We start from the raw sequence: 19564 nt of genomic DNA, 5'->3' as shown, positions 1-19564 counted from the left end.
TTATGATTTTTCCATCTTTAATAAAAACTAAACATATCATAAATTAATATACCAGCCAATGTAATCATTCTATTGTGCTGTCACCATAAATACAGCAACATGTTGCTAAAATAAGGTGTAATCAATTTTTCTTGAAGACTTATTGCACTAATAGAAAAGTTTATTGCAGGGAACCGCTATATGCTCAAACTGCTTCAACATCTGTGAAGAAGTATTAGCCCCCATGCAGTTTTCTTCTGTTTTTGCTTTTTAGTCACACCTGTATGTTTCAGATCATAGAACAAATTAAAGTTTGAGCAAAAGCGAAAACCAAAGAAACCAATACGGTAGCAATAGTTATTTTGGAAATAACTATTGTGCCTTTTCTGTACTTTTTCTGGTCAAAAAGGATGGACAGGATACCTGTTATAAAATCCTGGAAATAGAGGTGAATGAACAAAAGTCATCACATTTTTCCCATATCCAACCAGCCTCTACAAATGTATTGAAACCCTTGGTAACAAATGATAAAATTAAGGAAAATTGTATAGCAAACACATGCTTTTTTGATGTGCCTATTGACCTTTCATTATTAATTCATGACTTTCTGTTTTTCAGGTCTAGATTACTGCTTAACTGGAACTGTTTGACTTGACTGGATGAAGGCTGAGAGTGTCTACAAAAAAAACCCCCACTTTGAGCCGATCTGGTATGGAAGATGTGATGAATGTGTGGACCAGCATCTCTCCTACACCGTGTTAATGATGGTGCAAACTACTAAGGATGGCTGGGAATCTGTGATGCTGTGGGCCTGTTTGTTTTCCAAAGAATCTGAGTATCTGATATTAGAAAACATGGTATTATTAAATCTGAAATATCAGGTGATTTTGAATAAAATGGGGTGGGCATGTGAATGGATGTTTTTAACAGGACAATAATAAAAACCTAAGTGCTGTCCTGTTGGCAGAATGGAGTTCATAAAGTAGAGGGAAGGAGTTACTTTTTAAAGAGCTCAAGGTCAGCTTTTCACATGTATATTCTTTAAGAATGAAACCTTATTTAAAAAAATGTAGTTTATTCAGGTTATAAAAAACAGAAGTTATCGCAAACCCACAATAAAGCTGATGTCAAAAGCTCAAATGTGTAAACCTGAAGTATAACGCGAGTGATTTAAATATCAACAGAATGCGTTACTTTACCTTTCATCGCAGCTGTTAAAACAACCTGGGCAGGAGAAATAATAATAAAACGACATACAACCAATCAGAGACGAGTTGTTTACCACTTCCTGGCACATGGGCAGTTTATCATCCAGTAGAGATGAACTAGACGCTCCTTTCTCTTCGTCACAGGTCTGAAGTATCCAACCCCTGAGGAGTCAGACCCAGAGAGGAAGCAGAAAGCTGCTAAATGTCTGACATTCCGTGGAAATCATGGAGAACCCGGCAAACAACAGCAAGCACGCTGACAGCACGGCAGACTGCGTCATCTGCTTGGAGAGGATTCAGAGGAAGAAAACGCTTAAGTGTCAGCACTCCTTCTGCTCGGAGTGCATCGACTCAGTTTTCAGACTGAAGCCCGCATGTCCGATATGCAACACCTTCCACGGAGTGTACACGGGGACCCAGCCGCAGGGCACGATGACGGTGACCCGCAGCCTACTGAAGCTGCCGGGCTTCGAGAGCTGCGGCTCAATCGTCATCCAGTACAGTTTCCCAGGGGGGATACAAGGGGTGAGTCCGGCAGTTTCCTCACGCTGCTGCTGTTCATATGTTGTTACTTGTTTTGGAACATAGTTATCCAGCAGGGGGCGTTGTGTTTCCTTCTTTAATTACAGGAGGAAAGTTCCTTTTAAGGCGTCCGAGTGAACTCTTCAGATTGACGTCATTACGTTGTTGAAAACAGAGTGTGGACGTAATGATGTGTAAAGAACCGTCCTTTCTGCTTGATTTAACGTTAATACAGAGCTGATCTGTTGAGCTGATTAATAATTGACAGTAAAAGATGATAAATAAGTGGACGTATCATTAGTTCAATCTGGAGAGACTCAAACGGAGAAAGAAGGCGATTAAAAGAGTTTAATGACAAAATGAACATGAAAATAAAAAGTCCTTTGGCGCTCAGGCCCCGGCCGGGGACATCGAGCTGGACTTCGATGAGCTCGATGAACATTCCTGAGGCAGCATAGGAATGTAGACCCCCGGGGCCTGTACTGGTGGTCGGAGGAAGATGAGGCCTGAGAGCCAGGAGCAGAAGGTGGAGATGGGTTGATCGCAGCTGGTGAGCAGAGGAGGCTATGGGTGAAGGTCCTTTTGAACTGAAGCCCAAACGATGATTGGCTGGAGCGAAACTTGGTCCACACCGATAGGTCCAGGTTGCAGAGAGGCGGGCGCTGATTGATGAGGCAGGTGCGACTAGAATCTTCCAGACTGAACTTTTGTCAAGACTCCATTTGTTAAACCATTTTACAACTGTATATTCTTGGGATAAAGTTGGAGAGCAACCAACTTTATCCTCCAAAAAAAGTTGCAACCCATAAAGTTGCCACAATGCAACCCATAAAGTTGCATTGTGGCAACCCATAAAGCATGTCCTTTATACATGGCAAAAGTGGATGCTAACATCATAACAAGACTGAAAAAAACAAAACAGTTTTTCCTCAAAGTATCTGTATTCATGCAGACTGAGCATTTACCTTTATCAAGCCATGTATTTAACTCATGAGATTGTTTCAAGCATTTTCCAGTCAGGTAATATTAACTGATGCAAAACACAAACAAGAAACTTTGCAACCAAATTGCTCAACGTTCTGCAGGTTAAAGCTGTTAGTAAGAGGAAAGGTTCAGGTATTCTTTGTGTAAAGGCCAGTGCTGTACACTGTTAAATATAGATGACCTTCAAGCACTCTGGCAGCACACCATGAGAAACTGGCGGCTACGTTTACTCAGGAGTATTTAGGAAGATGATTCAGTCTACTGCACTCAGAAATGTAAACTGAAACTGGATAATGTGAAAGGTACCTGTACATCAACTCTGCACCAAGATGCAAGGCAGTGATTAGCAACAAATATTGTTATTGTTCAAAAAACATAAGATTTCTTCTGCTCTTCTGAAATACTACTTATCTTACACTACTTACTACTTAACAAGAACTGTGCAGTTGGTGAATCTTTCAGAAATGTGATTTTTATTTTTTGTCATTGGTGGTAAATGGATTATAAAACAGAAATTCAACACAAAAGTAAAAATTTGATTTATACTTCGTGGCAGTTTGTTACTAGAAAAAAACGCTCATCTCTTGACACCAAATTAATAACAGGTAATATTATTGTTTATTAAATATAATCTCTTTTGAAATACTGCTCATCTGCTTAGACACAGGAAATTTACCAACTGTAAATTTACCGTCTAAGCAGATAAGCAGTATTATCTTCTTAGACACAGAAAATTTACAGTTGGTAAATTTTGCAAAAGTAAAAATCAGATGTTTACTTCATGGCACGTGGTTACCAGAAAACGTGCTCATCTCTTAGCAACAAATTAACAACAGTTTTTTTTTTTGTTTTGTTCAAAATTGCAAGGCATTTCAATGCTCTCCTTTGCTCTGCTATGGCAGGCCCCAAAAATGCTTGTTACTAATTAGTTCATGGTTAATAATGAGATTTCAGAACTGATGTCTAATTTGATTGAAGAGAACATCAAGACAACCAGGGCCTCAGAAAGTTATCAACTGGCAAAATGAATGTTTGTTTTTTTGTATTTTTATGCTGAAACGTTTTGGTGCTCAGCTAAAAAAAAATGTTGTCTTTATTCCAGGCTGAGCACCCAAATCCCGGCGTGAGGTACAGCAGCACCTCTCGTACTGCCTACCTGCCAGATTGTGCAGAGGGACAGAAGGTCTTGAGGCTGCTAAGGAAAGCATTTGACCGAAGACTTACTTTTACCGTTGGACGGTCGGCCACCACAGGCCTCAACAATGTCATTACCTGGAACGACATTCACCACAAGACCAGCATAAATGGCGGTCCAGAGAGGTAGGCGATCCATCCAGGCTCGATGACGATGCCTGGTATCCTTCTCTCATTAGAAAAGCAGAAAAGTCATTTCAAAACGGAGAGGTGGTTGAAGTCAGTCTTCTTTGTCTTTGTGTCTTGTAAGGTAGCTTAGAAGATTTCTAAAGTCTGAATGCTTCCTTTTTGCAGAAGTATCATAAAGACTGTTCTTAGACTCTTCATAAGAGTTTTTTTGACCATTGGACAATTGTTAATCCAGCACTTAACAGAGTCAATAAACAATAACAAATTAGTGACGGAAAGCTTCTTAAAAAAAGACAAGACTTGTTTCTAAAACATAGATGAAGGACTGCAAAGACCCATTTTCTGTGCTGTTGTTTTCTGTCGACAAAACGGTTGAAAAACATCACACTCAAATCAACTTGAGTCTTAAATTATACATCTCCTTAGGCGTCCAACTCTCATAAACCCTCATTTTCTGCTTTGCTTAGCAAGCTTGGTCCCACTTCAGGGTCTTTTTTAATGCACTCCGCTATTTTTATCTAACTGTTTATTTATTGATGTTGCTGCCTACTTTTCTAAACGTATTTGTATAGTTGTGCATCATGCTTTGCAAAGTCTGTTTGAGCACCACACCGATCTTGGTTCCAGTTGATGTTTGTCACATTGTCACCAGATTGCTTGACTCGGCATTATTACCTCAACTGAAACACTTGCTGTCATTATGGCTTTTCAACAAAACTGCTTCCTAATTAAGGATACTGCTTCTAGTTAGATTTATCCAGATACATGATTTCTAGAATCATCAGGCACAAAGCCTGATGATAAAATAGCAGAGGCCTTGAACAGTTATTTTCTGCATTTGGTGCGTTAGACGTGGTACATTTGATCTGAACTCATTTTCATTGAAAGCTTCTGATGGCTGGAATAAAATACATAGAGCGTACGAATTTATGAGTCTTTCAAATACTTTTCTACTAACTTAAAAGCTTGGCTCTTAGATAATCAAATATGCAGGCACTGATTATGTGATTATTGTATTGTTTGCATTGTAGTAAGCCGTTGTGCTATATCGCTTTTTATTCTTTTTAGCTGTGTAACTTGACATGCCTCTTTTAGATTAAAAAGTATTTTTTATTTATAACAATAATAATCATTTATTTCTTTTTGGAAGAAACCTGTCTGCGTTCCACGGTAATATGTAGTATTTATATTGATTGTACCTGAAGGGACTAAAACGAGCCTCTATGCATTGTCCTTTTTGAAATAAATAAACCACAACAACTTCAAGGTCAGACATTCAGCTGTTGTGAAGAAGCTCTGTGAAAGTCCAGCAAGTCCGTTTCAGAAAGACTGTGCAGCTAAGAAATCAGGTTTCCACCACTGCAGAGCAGGTGTGAGTTTTTGGCACATGTATTTCTTCTTATTCAAGAAAAACATCTAAAGCAACTTGACATTTTATAGGAAAAACAGCAAATGAGACCTGTATTCTGCTTATAGTTATATAGGCCTGCTTCTTGTGCGAAGTAGTGGACTTACTTTTCCAAATAAACTTCTATGAATAATAAGAAGCAACAAAACATCCTCTAAGAGGAACTTTGTCCAACCGTCCAGCAGCTGTTCAATGCTTTTCCCAGCGTGACGGAGCGTTTTATCCCACGTGCATCAGGGATCAAAATGTTCACGTTTTATTTACGTAGTTAAGAAACTCTTTACATCTTCGTTCTTCCGAAAACCAACTCTTGATGCTTTGCATAAGCGTGATGTATTTTTCTATGAAATTGTTTAAGACCAGATTAACTTCAGCGATAAAAAAGTAAAACAGTAAAGTTTGTGAAAAAAAATACTTAATCAGTCCCAATGCTTGACCACTACTCAACAAAAAAAACCCCCTGGTTTTCCAGGTACATCAGGAAAGCTAGGATTAACCTTAGTTATTTGGGCTGTTTTATGGGCAACACTGGCTGCTTGAGGTAAAGAATAAAACAAGTAAGTTCAGGTAGGTGAAATTATTTATGTTGCATTAACTGTTGGATGGTTTTGCAGCAGCCCTGGAACTCACAAAAACAATGAGATCTGTTTCTCTGCTCGTCTCTTTCTGTTACAGTTTTGGTTATCCAGATCCAGCGTACCTGTTCAGGGTTCAAGAGGAGCTTCGTCTTAAAGGTGTAACAGAGGATGACTGATTGTTTGAAAATATTTATTTAGACAGACTTAGTGCTGCTCTTAATAAAGTTCCCAGTTGCAAATCTGCACTTTTCAACAGTGATGTTCACCACGGATACTTGAAGATGTGGCTTTTTTTGTTTTTTGTCTTTTTTTTTTGTATATGACCTGGGCTAAACTGAGGGAGAAGTTTAGCTTTTCCAAAGATTTTTTTCTGCTTTATTCCTGTTATGTAGCTGATTTACTTTAAGCCAATAAAGCAAGAGGAGTTTGGTATTGATTTCATTAGTATTACTTATTAAACGCATACAGCACTGTTCACATTTGTTAGCAGTCTTGGTAAAAAAGTGTGAAAACTAAGCTAATCTTATGTCACCTTATACTGATCATACCTTGAAAAACACACTGAAAAACATCCTGTTTACCTCCCTGAGTTCTAAGTGTTTCAAGCATCACTCAGGATGTGGTGGAAAAGAGGCTTTCCTGGAACCTATTTGCCTTGGTGGAATGGCATGTTTCCATTTTGAAGAGTAATTAGGAGAAATGGACCTGTATTTATTTACCTATTTATTTATAACTCCAACAAACAGGAAAAACGTGGAGTTGATTTTGAGCAATACAAAAAAGTAAGGTAGTCATTCAAAATAAACAAAAAAACAAAAATACACTTAAGAGTTGAAAATAATTTTTAGGTGAAGGTTGACTTTTTTGTGGCAGAGGGGTATTAAAGATTAGTTTATTTAAAGGACTTTTACACATTTCTTTTCTTCTTTTTTTCTCCAGGAATGCCAGTAAAATTAGAGAGTGCTATGTTTGTAACAATTTATTTCAAGCTCATTTGCACTGGATGAAAACATAATATGACTGAAAAGTGATTTTTTTTTTCTAGGGTCTCTGGCAGAGTCAGATTAATAATCCTGTATATTATTTTGTTGACAATCAGTCTTGTTTAGTCAAAATGCTTAAAATATCTTGTAATTTTTTTGTTCTTTTCCAGCTACTTTCTTTAAAAAAGTGTGAAAACATGCAAACATTTTTTGTGAAAATATATTTGAACATAACATTTCCCATAAAATAAATTTGACTAAATTTACATTTTATTTTTTAAATAGGTGTACAAAAAAAAAACAAAAAACAAAAACTAAAGAATGACAGTGCCTGGCTAAAGACTAATTAAAGTAAATGACATTGTTTTTTCAAATTAGGTTTATTAGCCTTTCTTCAAAAACAGAATTTTGTGTAATATTTTTTATTTTTGCAATAATACACGTTAAATGTTTTCGTGCCTTATGCAATATCAGATAAGTTTGTGCCTTAAGAACAATGAGTGAAATGTTTTTTATGCCCTGACATTACCATGCCTGTACACTAGATGGCGGTGTTCTCCTAGTAGAAGGACTGTTAGATTTCGTCGTCATTCTGTTCCCAGCTCTCTCTCTCCCCTCAAAGTTTCCTACCTGATGTGTTTGGGTCCGTTTTCACTGCAACAGTTAGAGAGGAGGTTGCTTTGTCTTTCACTAAAATATGATGTTATATTTTGGAGGAATGCGTACTGCTGTGTGGTGATGGCTAAAAGCTGAAAGGGGAAGTTGTTGTTCTTTGTTAATTGTGTGAAGCCCGACGAAATCAGTGCTGGACCAAATATATCCTGTTTAAAACTCGCACTGAATGTTTTGGTCTGGCATTACAGTGCATAAGCTGGTTTTTCAAGTTGCAAACACAAGCATCAGTGTGTTTTTTTTTTTTTTTAACACAATTTTATGGGATAGACCAATGCAAAATAGCACATGAAGTAAAGGACAATGATTGATGGTTTAAAACATTGTTTCCCCACAAAAACAAATTTTGAAAGAATAGTATAACATTCAACCTTTCCCTTACATGTCTGCTGTTTCTTGGTCTTTATGATTCTTTTTGTTCTCTAACAAACCTCTGAGGCCTTCGAATCAGCTGGATTGATATGGATATTAATTTACACAACACAATTATTGTGTAAACTATAGTTTACTAAATTTACTATTGTGTAAATGCTTTCTGAAGTGGCTTCAGAAAGCATTTGATTTTGCTCGCTTTTATTTAGGGATATCAAAATGAATCCAGCTGAATAAAAATGCACACCGCAGTTTGAAGATTTTATCTGGCATTTTTCAACCCATTATATATGATTCTCTCCTCCTTCACTCTAGTTTTGGTCTGTAATGTGACAAATCGTTAAAAAAAAAAAAAAAAAAAAGTTCAAATTTGGTTTTGGTCCAAAAAGAAAAGACCAGTCAGGAAGCACATTTAACTTTTATGTAGTTTGAAAGAGTGCACACGTGATGCAACGGAGTCAGATAGTGGCCTGTTTTCCACTCTGACGTCAGTGTCTGGGGGCATTTCTGTGGCCTGTAGGATCTCGGGGCATCTGCTAACCTCTAATCAGAGTAGGACCCATCTGCCACCCCACCCTGTGTTGCCCCTCTTTCTGCAGTAGTTCATCAGTAAAATTCATCCACATGTCATCATCTGTCCATTCATCAAATAAAAAAACAACAACAAAAGGTTTATTTGAATTGTTTGCATTTTGGTTCTCTTATGTAGAAAGATTGCCTCATAATGCAACTTGCATTTTAGTAATAATTCTAAAAACCCCAAACACACCGAGTAGAGAGGCAGGATTGTGTGTGATACAAAGCAGAATCTAGCGAAAGTAGCACAAAGTAGAAGCATGTCTGAAATTACTTTAGCTTCATTGAATCTAACCTACATTTACACATGAAATACTTCATGTGAATTTGTCTGGTTTGTTGCTATGTGAGGACGTCTCTCTGACATGATATTCTCTGGGGTTAAAGCACAAATCCATTTTGTTTTTGCTAAAAATTCAAATTGAGAAAGGTTGATTTTTTTTTGTGTGTGTGTGTGCTTTTTATTTTATTAGATTTTCTTTTTGTGTGTGAAATTTAGTCTCAGATTTTCCTCCATATATTGTTCTGCATGTAAGATCAAAAGTTCAGTTCTGGTCTCATCTGTGCAGAGCAACATCTTCCATAACTCTTCTGTACCCTCTATGCTTGGGGGAAAAAACTGCAGAAGGGATTTTTTCAGACTTTTCTTCAACTGTTTTGCTGCCTTAAAGACCAGATCTGTGGAGAGCATGAATAGTAGTTGGACACAGATTTTCCCTCCTGAGCTGTGGATCTCTGCAGGTCCTCCAGAGTTACCATGGGCCTCTTGGCTGCCTCTCTGATTGATCATAGTCTTTTCATTGCCAGATAATGGATTGAACAAGGCTCTGTCAGATGTTTAAAGCATTGGGTTGTATTATAAAATTGTACCTTGCTTTAAAGGTCTACACAACAGCTTATGTTGCATATTAATGACATATATTTTGTGTTTTTTTGAATATTGTATTTTTTTTTTCTGCTTTAAGGCGTTTGTGAGTTAGTCTCACAGAATGTTTTAATCTCTGTAACTTATACTTGAATAAATAAAGACCATAATGACGATAAACCCCAGCATGTCTGCTGCGCTCCTTGATCTTCATGATGGTGTTTGTTCACTAATGTTCTCTAAGCAACATCCAAGGCCTGCAGAAACGAGTTCACACCAGTGGACTCTGTTTACCAACTGGGAGACTTCACTGGGTTTCATCTGCAACCTTCAGGAACGTTTTTTATAAAAAGATACTTCTTCTAAACCCAAGAAGTGTTTACAAGGAATGACTCTGCTCTTCTTTATAATGAGCCTAAACAATTGTTTTTCCATATCAAGAAAAGAAAAAGAAATTGTCACAAAAAAAAAAAATCAGGAATTATATCAATTTTTAAGATAAAGCAAGATCCTCTTTTTGTTTTCAGATCAACAAGTTTTAATTGATTTTATGCAACAGTTAGATTTGCTATATAAAATGTTTCATAGTTAGTTAATTACCGAACAGGTAGAAATAAGTTGGTACCAATTTTAACTTTACTTTTAAAGTTAAAATTATTTTTTAACTTTAAAAATATATATTTCATTGTTCTGTGGCTGGTGAGTAAAAGGTGTGGACACCACTGATTTAGGTGTGGTCCAGTAGAGGGGAGGGTCAATTACCCACTGCACAATTTTTTTTGTTTTGTTTTTTAGATTGTAATTTGTTGAAAAATCTAAAACCACAACTCATTTTTGGAATTATGCAAAACTTTGTGTTGGTCCATCACACACACACACACATAAAAAAATCTCAATAACTTACTTTGGAGCTATATTGAAGGAAAACAGTGCAGAGGATTCCTAAGAGAATTGAAATCATTTTGTGCCCCTCTGGACAGGTACTTTGCCATTTGGTCCATCTGGATAAGAGGGCAAAGAATGACAACAATGCAAGCGGCTCCATAAATATGGACATAATAAAAAATTTTGCAGAGCAGTAAGGTTTCAAACATCCATCAAAGTAAATTGCCACGAAAAACCTCCCTCTAAACGTTAATAATAATCACCTGAGCTCTTGGCATATGTTTTAATACGGGTGGTAGCTTCGTCCCTCTGATGCTTTAGTTGCTTTTCATCGATTGTTGCTCTCTGCTGTTTTTTTTGTGTGTTTTTTTTCTGTTACATCCTGCTGCTGCAGAGCAGTAAAAAATAGCACTGAGACTGTTGCTTGCATGCTTCTTGGTGCGACTAGATGTCTCCTTCTGAGACGCTCCCTGGAAGCACGGAGATGCATGCGTACATCCATCAGATGAGAGGCGCGCCGCTTTTTCTGCGCTGCGGTTGATAAGAAAATCATTATGTGACAATGCAGAGCTGTTGTTCTCCGCTCGCTCCATGCTCCTTAATTAGAGGGTTTTTTGGCTGTGAGGAGGGAGAGCCGTGGCACACCGCTTTCCTCCCTCCCTCTTTCCTTGTCTGCCTACTCATCATGCTAAAGGTGCCCAACTACAGACAAACTACCTGTGAATCGTGCACTCCTACTTTTATTTCCTCTTCTCTGTAATGAGAATCAGCTCCAGCAGATGCAACCTACTTCTGCATGCCTTTGAAGGTATTTTATATCTTCACCCAGTTTTTTTTTCTCCCCCTGTAATGTCAAAGTTGACAGAATAAAAAAAAAAATGGTTTGTGGAATCCAAAAACAAAAAACAGTCTATCTGTGCACCACAAAGATGAAGTAATAAGACACGAGGCGGTGCTGGCGTGTAAGCCGAAACGCACAAGAGGATGCTGAAGAGGCATGTGTCTCCATCCGCTCTCTTTGTGTGACAGAATGTCAGCCCACACCACTGACATGCTCATCCTCTGAGCTTCAGGCTGTTTGCTTAAGAACAGCAAAGTGAAGGTGGGTGTGTGGGTGCTCGCTTTTTGTCTGTCTGTGCGGACCTCCCTGAATCTGTGCGTGCACCGTGTACGCAGTTTGCAATGCATGAATGTGCAAGTCTGTGTTTGTGTGTGGCGGTCAAGGATGAGTCTAGCATTCTGCTCTCTGATTCATAGCCGGGGTTACGTGGCTTTTTGCCTGCCTGATTTAGCCTAACAGACCCTCGGCTTTTCTTAGTAACGCTGACAGATTTACTGACTTGCTTTCCTGACAGGACACGGCAGCAGAGACGTTGTGCATCAAGGTTTTTTGGGCCAGGCCTGTTGCAGATTGAAGTCTTGCACTCAAGCTGCTGCTCATCAGCAAAAACCACAGTTCCTGCATGAGATCAAAACAACAGCTCCAATAATAACTTTCTGTAAAAATGTGCTTTTCTTCTAACATCATGCAAAACCTGTTCTTCTTTAGTACGCAACGAGAATAACGACATAAAGCAAAGCGGCAGGCTTTGCCGGTTAACATTTTGTTGTCCTTCCTGTCTGCAGCTCGTCCATGGCCATCCATTGTCAGACATCGTCGTGTTAGAGCAATTGGCTTCGGCTGCCATGACAACTAGCATGACCTTTTATGCCGTTTTGCAAACAGGAATCTTCTTTGCCGAGGCCTTTCTTTTCAACGGCCACAACAGCAGCTGTCTGTAGCACATCAGGGGACAATAAACGGGCTTTGCTGATGACAGAAACTGGCAGAAGCTTTCTGAAATGTGCCTCTGTTAAGAGACTGCATCCATCACATTTCCACTGGTAATAAAACACGGTTAGCTTGGAAATAATTTGCATTTTACTAAACACTGGAACAGGTTTGAAGCTGCGTCTTGGTGTGAAAGAGTCACACCGAGACAGATAAATGTCGACGGACATTTTATCTGCTTTGCTTCTGGTTTTCCACTTAGTGGGATGCACATGTTGAGGAGTTTTAATTTATCTTTATGTTCTGAAATTGCCATTGAAGAAAGCCATCTCATACGATCTCATTTGTTGTCTCTTTTACAAATATTTTCATGACTGGTCTCTGGAAGTGGATAAATTTGTCGGCCTATGAATACTGCTCTCGCTGTAAATTGTTTGTCCCTTTTAAGTAAAAGGGACATAAAAGATCCATAAAAGTGGATCTTTTATGTTAAAGATCCACTTTAACATAAAACTATTGCTGTACATCATGAGTGTTTGACAGGACTTAGAAGTGCGTGTCGGTCATTCATTGCGGACGCCACGTTTAGCTGCCTTGAATGAATGAATTGCACAGCCAATTGAGAGAAACTCTAAATATGGCTGGAAACAGCATCCGAGCACGGATTTCATCACATTTGTGGGTTGGTGTTGAGGGATTAAGAGAATTATTGTTAACCTGTTTGTTTATTTTAATTAAGCCGCCAGATTGTAACATCATGATGTGTAGGCTTAAGCACGATCCTGTGCGCAAGCTGTTCAGGATCCGCAAATTGAACAGAGACGCTAAATATAGACCGGCTCAAGGAATGCTTTGTGTTTGCACAACTGCTTATTTTGTGTTGAGATGCCAAAGTGTGGGCTGCTGCTGCTGCTGCTGCCGCCTCAGTTCTTGGCCAAATAACCATGGGCCATGCAGTGGGGTTATCTAACAGAAAACAGGATATACTGTAACCCTCTTATACCATCATGCCGGGTGTTGCATTTTTGCAAATTCCTCACAGAGAGTCAGGCAGTGGTCAGAGATTTTAAAATACACTGAAAGTTAAGGTTGAAGAGACGGGGGGGAAAGAAACCCTTATAGTAAATGAAATGCGCCTCACCTCTGTTGCGGTTTGAGGATGTGTGTTCATCACACTTCCAGAGGGTCTCAGTGGGGGCTCTGATGATTAGCGAATGAAAACAGCTGCACCTTATAGCAACAAACAGCTTACACAGCAGTGCAGACGGTGAATCATGAGCACAAACAGAGCTTAATCACATCAGATAAATATAGAAAGAGTTGTGACTGTTGTAGGCTCTGCTATACGGCATGCTGCATAAGTCAAAATGAGTCATAACGCGCATATTTATACGTACTGGTTTTAGTAGAGCACAGGGGGAAGGAGTAAAATTAAGTTTGTTGCAGATATAGGACACCAATCGCTCGCACGCACACACACACACACACACACCAGCCCCTCTCTCACCCACTGACACACACTGAGGCCTTTTGTAAAACTGTGCAGCTCTATGGTCAATACAAGTGCATAAGTTCTTAACTGAACCTAAACACAGCAAAATGAGTGTGAAATGAAAACACGACACTGCAGTCAAATGAGATGAAAACATCGACACTTCCTAGTTGTTCTTCCTGACAATGCAGGCCATGTCACTAATTAGAGGGGATTCTGATAAGAGTCGGTGTTTGCAGAGCGGGAGACTGATTCCTGCCACAGAGACGCCTCTAAGCCTTTTACAGTCATCAAGGCAGGAAGGATGGCAAACTAGGAGAGAACACTTATTTACTTTTCCTGAAAAGCACCCCACCATTTCCCAATTGCTCAGAATCAAAAGCTTGGGAATATGTGAGCCAAACAGAGGGAGAAGAAGAAGAAAGAGAGGAGAAGAAGAAGACGAAGCACATAGATTTTCAGAGAGAGAGAGAGAGGAGGGGATGCGGACAGATGGCAGATGAAAATTCTCTACGGGGATATCTTTGCAGCTGATGTGTTGCGTAGTAACACACTGCTTTCCGCCATGTAGAAAACACATTCATTAAGCCGCGTTCCTTTATTTTCAAAGCGGCCGTTCTCATCAAAAACAGAAACTAATGGAGGAGGGAAGGTCAGGGTAAGGTAGCGGAGAACAATGTGTTTTGTAGCAGGTGTTTGGAATATTCAGTCCACCCCCGTCTCTCACAACAGGAGATCTTATGCAAACTCACCTGCTGTGTTGTCATTAACGCGTGCTTGCTCTGTCTTCATTAAATTTGATCTGTTGGTCTTGCAAAGCCTTGGAAGATGTTATTTGTTGTCAGCTTGTGCCGTATACATAAACTGAATTACATTTTATTTAATTGAGTTGATCGTCACTTTTATGGCTGCCTTAAATTGCAGTTGAAATGAGTTTTATGACTTTTTCTCCTTTAGTGGCTCAATCTGTCATCAAACTGTGTGTGGTTGTGGGCCGCCACTTCAAAGTACAGAAGTATACCTGACAATTAAAACTGCTGTGCGACTTGGGGACTGGTGATACAGCAAAAATATCATATTATTTATCATTTCTTTTCATAGCTTTATGCTAAAAAGAATATTATTCTGTTCAGTTTCACACTTTAATCTGTCTTTTTTTTGTTTCTTTTGGAATAATGACTAGGAGGACCATGCTTCTAGTTTCAACTGTATATGCTCACTTGCTAATGCTACCTGCCTCTTTTCTGCATTTGGGTCCTTCGTCCTTGCCATTTATGAAAATGTCTCCAGACAATGATGCTCTAACTTGTCTATAAGACTTACCTCCTGATTGTGTTTCTGATCTAAGACGTAAAATTGCTGTTGTTTACATCTTCAAAAGATTTTAAAGGACAGCTAATTTTCTCAGAAATCCTTTGATCATCTTCTCTGCGCTGCATCTGGGATCCCTCCAACACCTTGCAGATATCGCCAGACAGTAAATACCCCCCCCCCCCCCCCCAGTGCATGACTTATGCAATCTGCACTTGCATGCTCCATTTCCCCCTCTGAGCCTGGACATGTTGGGGTGTCCTATCTCAAGCTAGTATTCTTGGAAATTTCTCAGCTCACTGGTCATTAACAGTCAGCATCTTTACTCAGGCCAGTATTATCCCTCAGATCCAACGTGTTTCTGCAACACTGTAGTTTCTTCAATGGCGCAGAAGGAAATGAACACATAAGTTCCCTCTTCATGTCTTCCAGTCAGATCTTAGTAAAATTCAGAGGAGACAGTGAGGATGTTTTCAGATTTATGCGCTCTCTGCCTCTCCCAGACCTTGGTAACTCCTCATCCATGTTTTTTGCCCAACCCGCCTCTATGGCACCCTTTCAAGTAAGAGCAGGGGAATTAAAGCTCAGTGGGAGGGCTGTTTATTCCCAGAATAAGCTGCACATACACATAAGTCTCTCTTGGACCACTGAAAGCACATAGTTTTGCCTGTAGCCATGGATGTTCCCTTAAGAGAAATGGCGGAGATAAAAATGAGCAGAGTGCAGCTCGGAGGAAAGGCTCGCCGTTCTTTTGTCCGCCTCCCATCTTCCGCTTGCACCGATATTCCTCTGATAGCTGCAGGGAACTTTAGGGTAACACATGGACTCACACACACACACACACACACACCGATCTCTCGTGAAATGTTGATTTTTTTTTTTTTTTTTTTTTGAGGAATGCTCATTCCTGTTAATGGCTCCTTTCTCTGAGTTGTGCAATGAAACTTTCTGCCAAATTTGTACTTAAGGTTGTACTTTTGCAGCTGACCCTGGAATACAAAGTAGAAATGCGGCGGTAAAACACGGCAGACACATTGTGGTGCAATTACAGAGTAATTATTACTGCTGTGCACTTAGTCTGCTGCAGCTGACCTAATCTGGCATTTTAATCAGCATGAAAGACACCGAGCTGAACCGAGCTTATATCTCCATTGGTGCTGCGGAGGGGATGGTGCTTCAAACCACTGCATGGGATCGCTCATGTTATTTTGGCTTGTGCAGACACATGCTGGATGTGGCCTGTAGCCAGATCCACAGTGTGTGTTTGTGTGTGTGTGTGTGTGTGCGATCAGGGTACAGCTCAGTCCTCCTCGCTAACCCACTCATGCACAAAACACTGTCACATTGGGTGCAGCAGAGCAAGCAGAGCAAACTCTGGGTATTGTGTGTGGTTGCCCCAGTGATTGGAAGTAGGGACATAAAACATGTTCCTGGTGTATCTGTGTGGGTGTGTGTGTTTCTCTACATGAGTTGATGGAAAAAAAAGTTACTCAGAAATGTTATTTGAACTTTTTTTTAATTAATTCATTTTTTTTTACATTGAATTTAATGGAAATTGGAATATTATTTTCTACCCCTAACTGAGAATTCACATATAAAACATTCATTTAACTTTGAAATAGTTTTGGAAATTCTCATAATTCCACTGTTTGGATTTAGAAACTACAGAAAAGATTTTATGAAAATGCTGAAAAGAAACACTTAGATACAGAAAACTGTTTTAAAATGATCTACTTTCAACAGAACATGTTATCGCAACATTTCTATCTTTGTCCACTTTAGAATGACAATTATTTCCTGTTTTTTTTCCTTTTTCATTTTGTTTGTGTTCTGTGTCGCTGTGGTTTTACCCAAGAGTTTACAGTTGACTGAATGGAAACTGACCCAGCTGACCCAACTGACCCATATCATCAACCCCCCACCATTATGCTTGACATTATGATGAGTTTTTACCAGGTGGTTAATATTAATGCATTTCGGTGCTTTAATCTAACAACCAAAATCACCCAAGTAAGTCACGCGTCTTCAGCTTTTCTGACTGCGTCGTCATAAACTTTATAGTTTGAGATGCTCTGAGCATTGCACAATTTGACCTTGGAGTTACATTTGAGGACGATTGTTGAGGAAGAAAACCCAAATGAAAACGGGAGCGCCGTATTTGGTGGAGGATGGAACCAAAACTGAGGAGCATCACTGGGGCGCCTGTGAGCGCTGTACCTGTCTGACTGATTTAGGAGTTGGTCTACGTTGCTGCCCTCATCTATGACGGATGGAGTTGACCTCTGGAGATAGGGACCAGCCCCCCCGTGACCCTGCACGGAAAAAAGCAGGTATAACAATGGATGGATGGGGTGCATAAGGCTGGAATCCAGCTAATCTGATGATGAAATACGTTGTTGACGGCTGGAACCCGAGGCAAACCCTCCTGGACTCTTTCAGAGTATTTGAGAAGATGAGACGGACAGGCTGGACCCTCCTGGCCGCTTTGGAGAACTTGGAAGGCCCTGTTGCAAAACTGTGCAGCTTGAAGTGGACACTGAGAGCCCCTTGGAGAACACAGGAGCAGGAGGAAGATCGTGTCTAATTCTCACAGCATGAACCACCAGTGAAACCCTGCGGCTACAAAATGCTAAAGGAGAAGATGAAGTTCTGTCCTTCCAGTGGCGCCAATACTTTTAAAAGCATGTTTTGTAAGGTGGGTTTGCTTCTCACTGAATAATTGAAGGCCAAATTTCTCTGGTTTTAGCAGGAGTGACGATATAGGGAAGAGATTACTTGTACATTCATGATGATCTTTCAGTTTGAATCAAAGCAGTGAGCAATTTGACACGGGAGTCTAAGTTAAAACAAGGTAGTGTTTTTTTTTTTTTAATTGCTACGTTAACATTAAAGACAATCTGTTTTAATGCTAAAAAGGATCTTATTCTGCTAAATTGTAAGTAAGCGTGTGGAGCAGGAAGTCGATGTGTTTGGTTATTCTGTCCATTTCCCTGCACTGCGGCAGAGGCAGATGATCTGGTGTTGGTGTGTCTGTAAGCAACAGAGAGGGAGACACAGAGACGAGGCGCTTGCTGCAGGATCTGACACCTCATCACACCTCATCAGTAATCAAAGATTAGCACATAACTGCGCAGATGGCTGTGCGTGGTTAATGTGTGCATATTATGTTTTTGTGCCGTTAACAGTTTTTTTTTCTAAGCAATACGGCAGCTTTTTTTTTTTTCCATCTCCGTGTGTACAAACAGGAAATCTAGAGTGACGGGTTACAGCTGAGCGTCATTTGAGAACATAAATGTTACACAGCAGCACTGAAAGCTGTCAGTCCCGTGTTATTCCCTGTAGATGACCTTTTGCAGCCAAAACCTGCAGTGCAACTGTCTTAGTGTGAAGCTGTTGATTCTGTTTAATGTACATTGTGACGGCTTGTTTGTGCATCTTTTTTCCCCCCGAAACGTGATTTAAATATCCATATTTGGGAATGAATGCTACAGTTTTGGATTTGTTATCTGATGAAATGAAACAGAGTGGAGTTGGGATTAATCCAGTGTGTTGTACATCCCCATAAATCCTGGCCTTTTGTCTCTTTAAGGTGGCTGTGGATGGCGAAGTGATAACACAGCGATAGGAGAGGTGCTTAAAGAAGACTGAACTATGTCCTGACACCACTTTTCCTCAGCCGAGCCCTCCAGGTACAAACTGCAGCTGAGTGGGTAACTACACTCTCAGCGCCAGTCCAGATGTTGACCTAATTTACAAAGGCGAGCAGCGTATGTGGCCCAGTTGTGTGTCCTCGTGGCCACTGCTTGTGTATGCATGCGTGGATGTCAACAATGTCAACATCTTCAGAAATAGTTCTATGTTTCCCCAACGGTAAGCTCTGGAGACCTTTTTGACCCTCGCTTCCTGCTCACTGTGTGTGGACGAAAGAGAAAATATTCGTCAGCTGCTCTAAGCTTTCAGTTAATGCTCCGTCTGTGAAGATGTCCAGGTTTATGTGTGTGATTATTTTTCTACAGCCATTTTTTCTGATTTATGAAGATCAACACACACCTTTGTCCATCCGTCAGCTATTTCATCCCAGCTTTTATTTCAGTTAACTGTGATGATTTTCTGCTCACGTTTAACGAAAACATCTGATCTGAGACTGGAATGTACCGTCAGATTAAAAACATTTTTGTACATAAATGTGGGCTTCATGTAAAGTATGTTTATTTTTTTTTTAATGTTTATTTTCAAAAGGTACTGAAAATTGTAATTGCTTGAATGTGGAATATGACTCCATAGGATATATTTTATTTTTAAATCAACATTTTCCAAGGGTATAAATAATTTCGGGCTTAGCTGTAAAAGAGGAAGAGACCACAGGAATGTTATTCTGCAAATAATATTTCATGATTGTCATCTTCATTATTTAGGAGATGCTACGAGATGCACTTCAGCATTTTTTTTTACCAATATTGTTTTTATTTTTTTTAAAAACAAATATTTTTGATCACATGGACAAATTGTGAATTCTTCTGACTTTTATTTAACAAAAATAAAAAGAAAATCTTAACTAAAACTAAAAACAATGTTAGCACAATAGGCAAGTCTTATTTTTGATGATTAATCTCAAATCTTAAACCTCAAACGTGA

The 19564-nt window shown here is 39.5% G+C and overlaps 1 protein-coding gene across 2 annotated transcripts; it reads left to right on the top strand.

Moving 5' to 3' along the window:
- Positions 1-244: 244 nt before the first annotated feature.
- Positions 245-19456, top strand: LOC103141171 (probable E3 ubiquitin-protein ligase DTX3). 2 transcript variants are annotated; one of them, XM_007556669.2, is made up of 3 exons: positions 245-1712; positions 3796-4013; positions 18519-19456. In XM_007556669.2, exons 1-3 carry the CDS (start codon positions 1413-1415, stop codon positions 18538-18540), a joined length of 540 nt encoding a protein of 179 aa, XP_007556731.1. In that variant the 5' UTR covers positions 245-1412; the 3' UTR covers positions 18541-19456. The 2 variants fall into 2 exon arrangements, with proteins under 2 accessions (XP_007556731.1, XP_007556729.1); XM_007556667.2 differs by lacking the exon at positions 18519-19456 and adding an exon at positions 6100-6748 and having other exon boundaries at positions 271-1712.
- The last annotated feature ends 108 nt before the right edge of the window (positions 19457-19564 follow it).

The sequence above is a fragment of the Poecilia formosa genome, unplaced genomic scaffold, assembly GCF_000485575.1.
Source record: "Poecilia formosa unplaced genomic scaffold, Poecilia_formosa-5.1.2 Scaffold80, whole genome shotgun sequence".
Classification (NCBI taxonomy): Eukaryota; Metazoa; Chordata; class Actinopteri; order Cyprinodontiformes; family Poeciliidae; genus Poecilia; species Poecilia formosa.
The sequence above is the reverse complement of the archived record's forward strand: the minus strand, read 5'-3'. Positions and strand labels throughout refer to the sequence as shown.

Bases quoted from the DNA above. Each gene is read 5' to 3' on its own strand.
- LOC103141171 (XM_007556667.2), top strand. From the start codon at position 1,413: ATGGAGAACCCGGCAAACAACAGCAAGCACGCTGACAGCACGGCAGAC. The intron at 1,713-3,795 runs GTGAGTCCGGCA...TCTTTATTCCAG, and splicing joins TCCCAGGGGGGATACAAGGG to GCTGAGCACCCAAATCCCGG. The intron at 4,014-6,099 runs GTAGGCGATCCA...TTTCTGTTACAG, and splicing joins ATAAATGGCGGTCCAGAGAG to TTTTGGTTATCCAGATCCAG.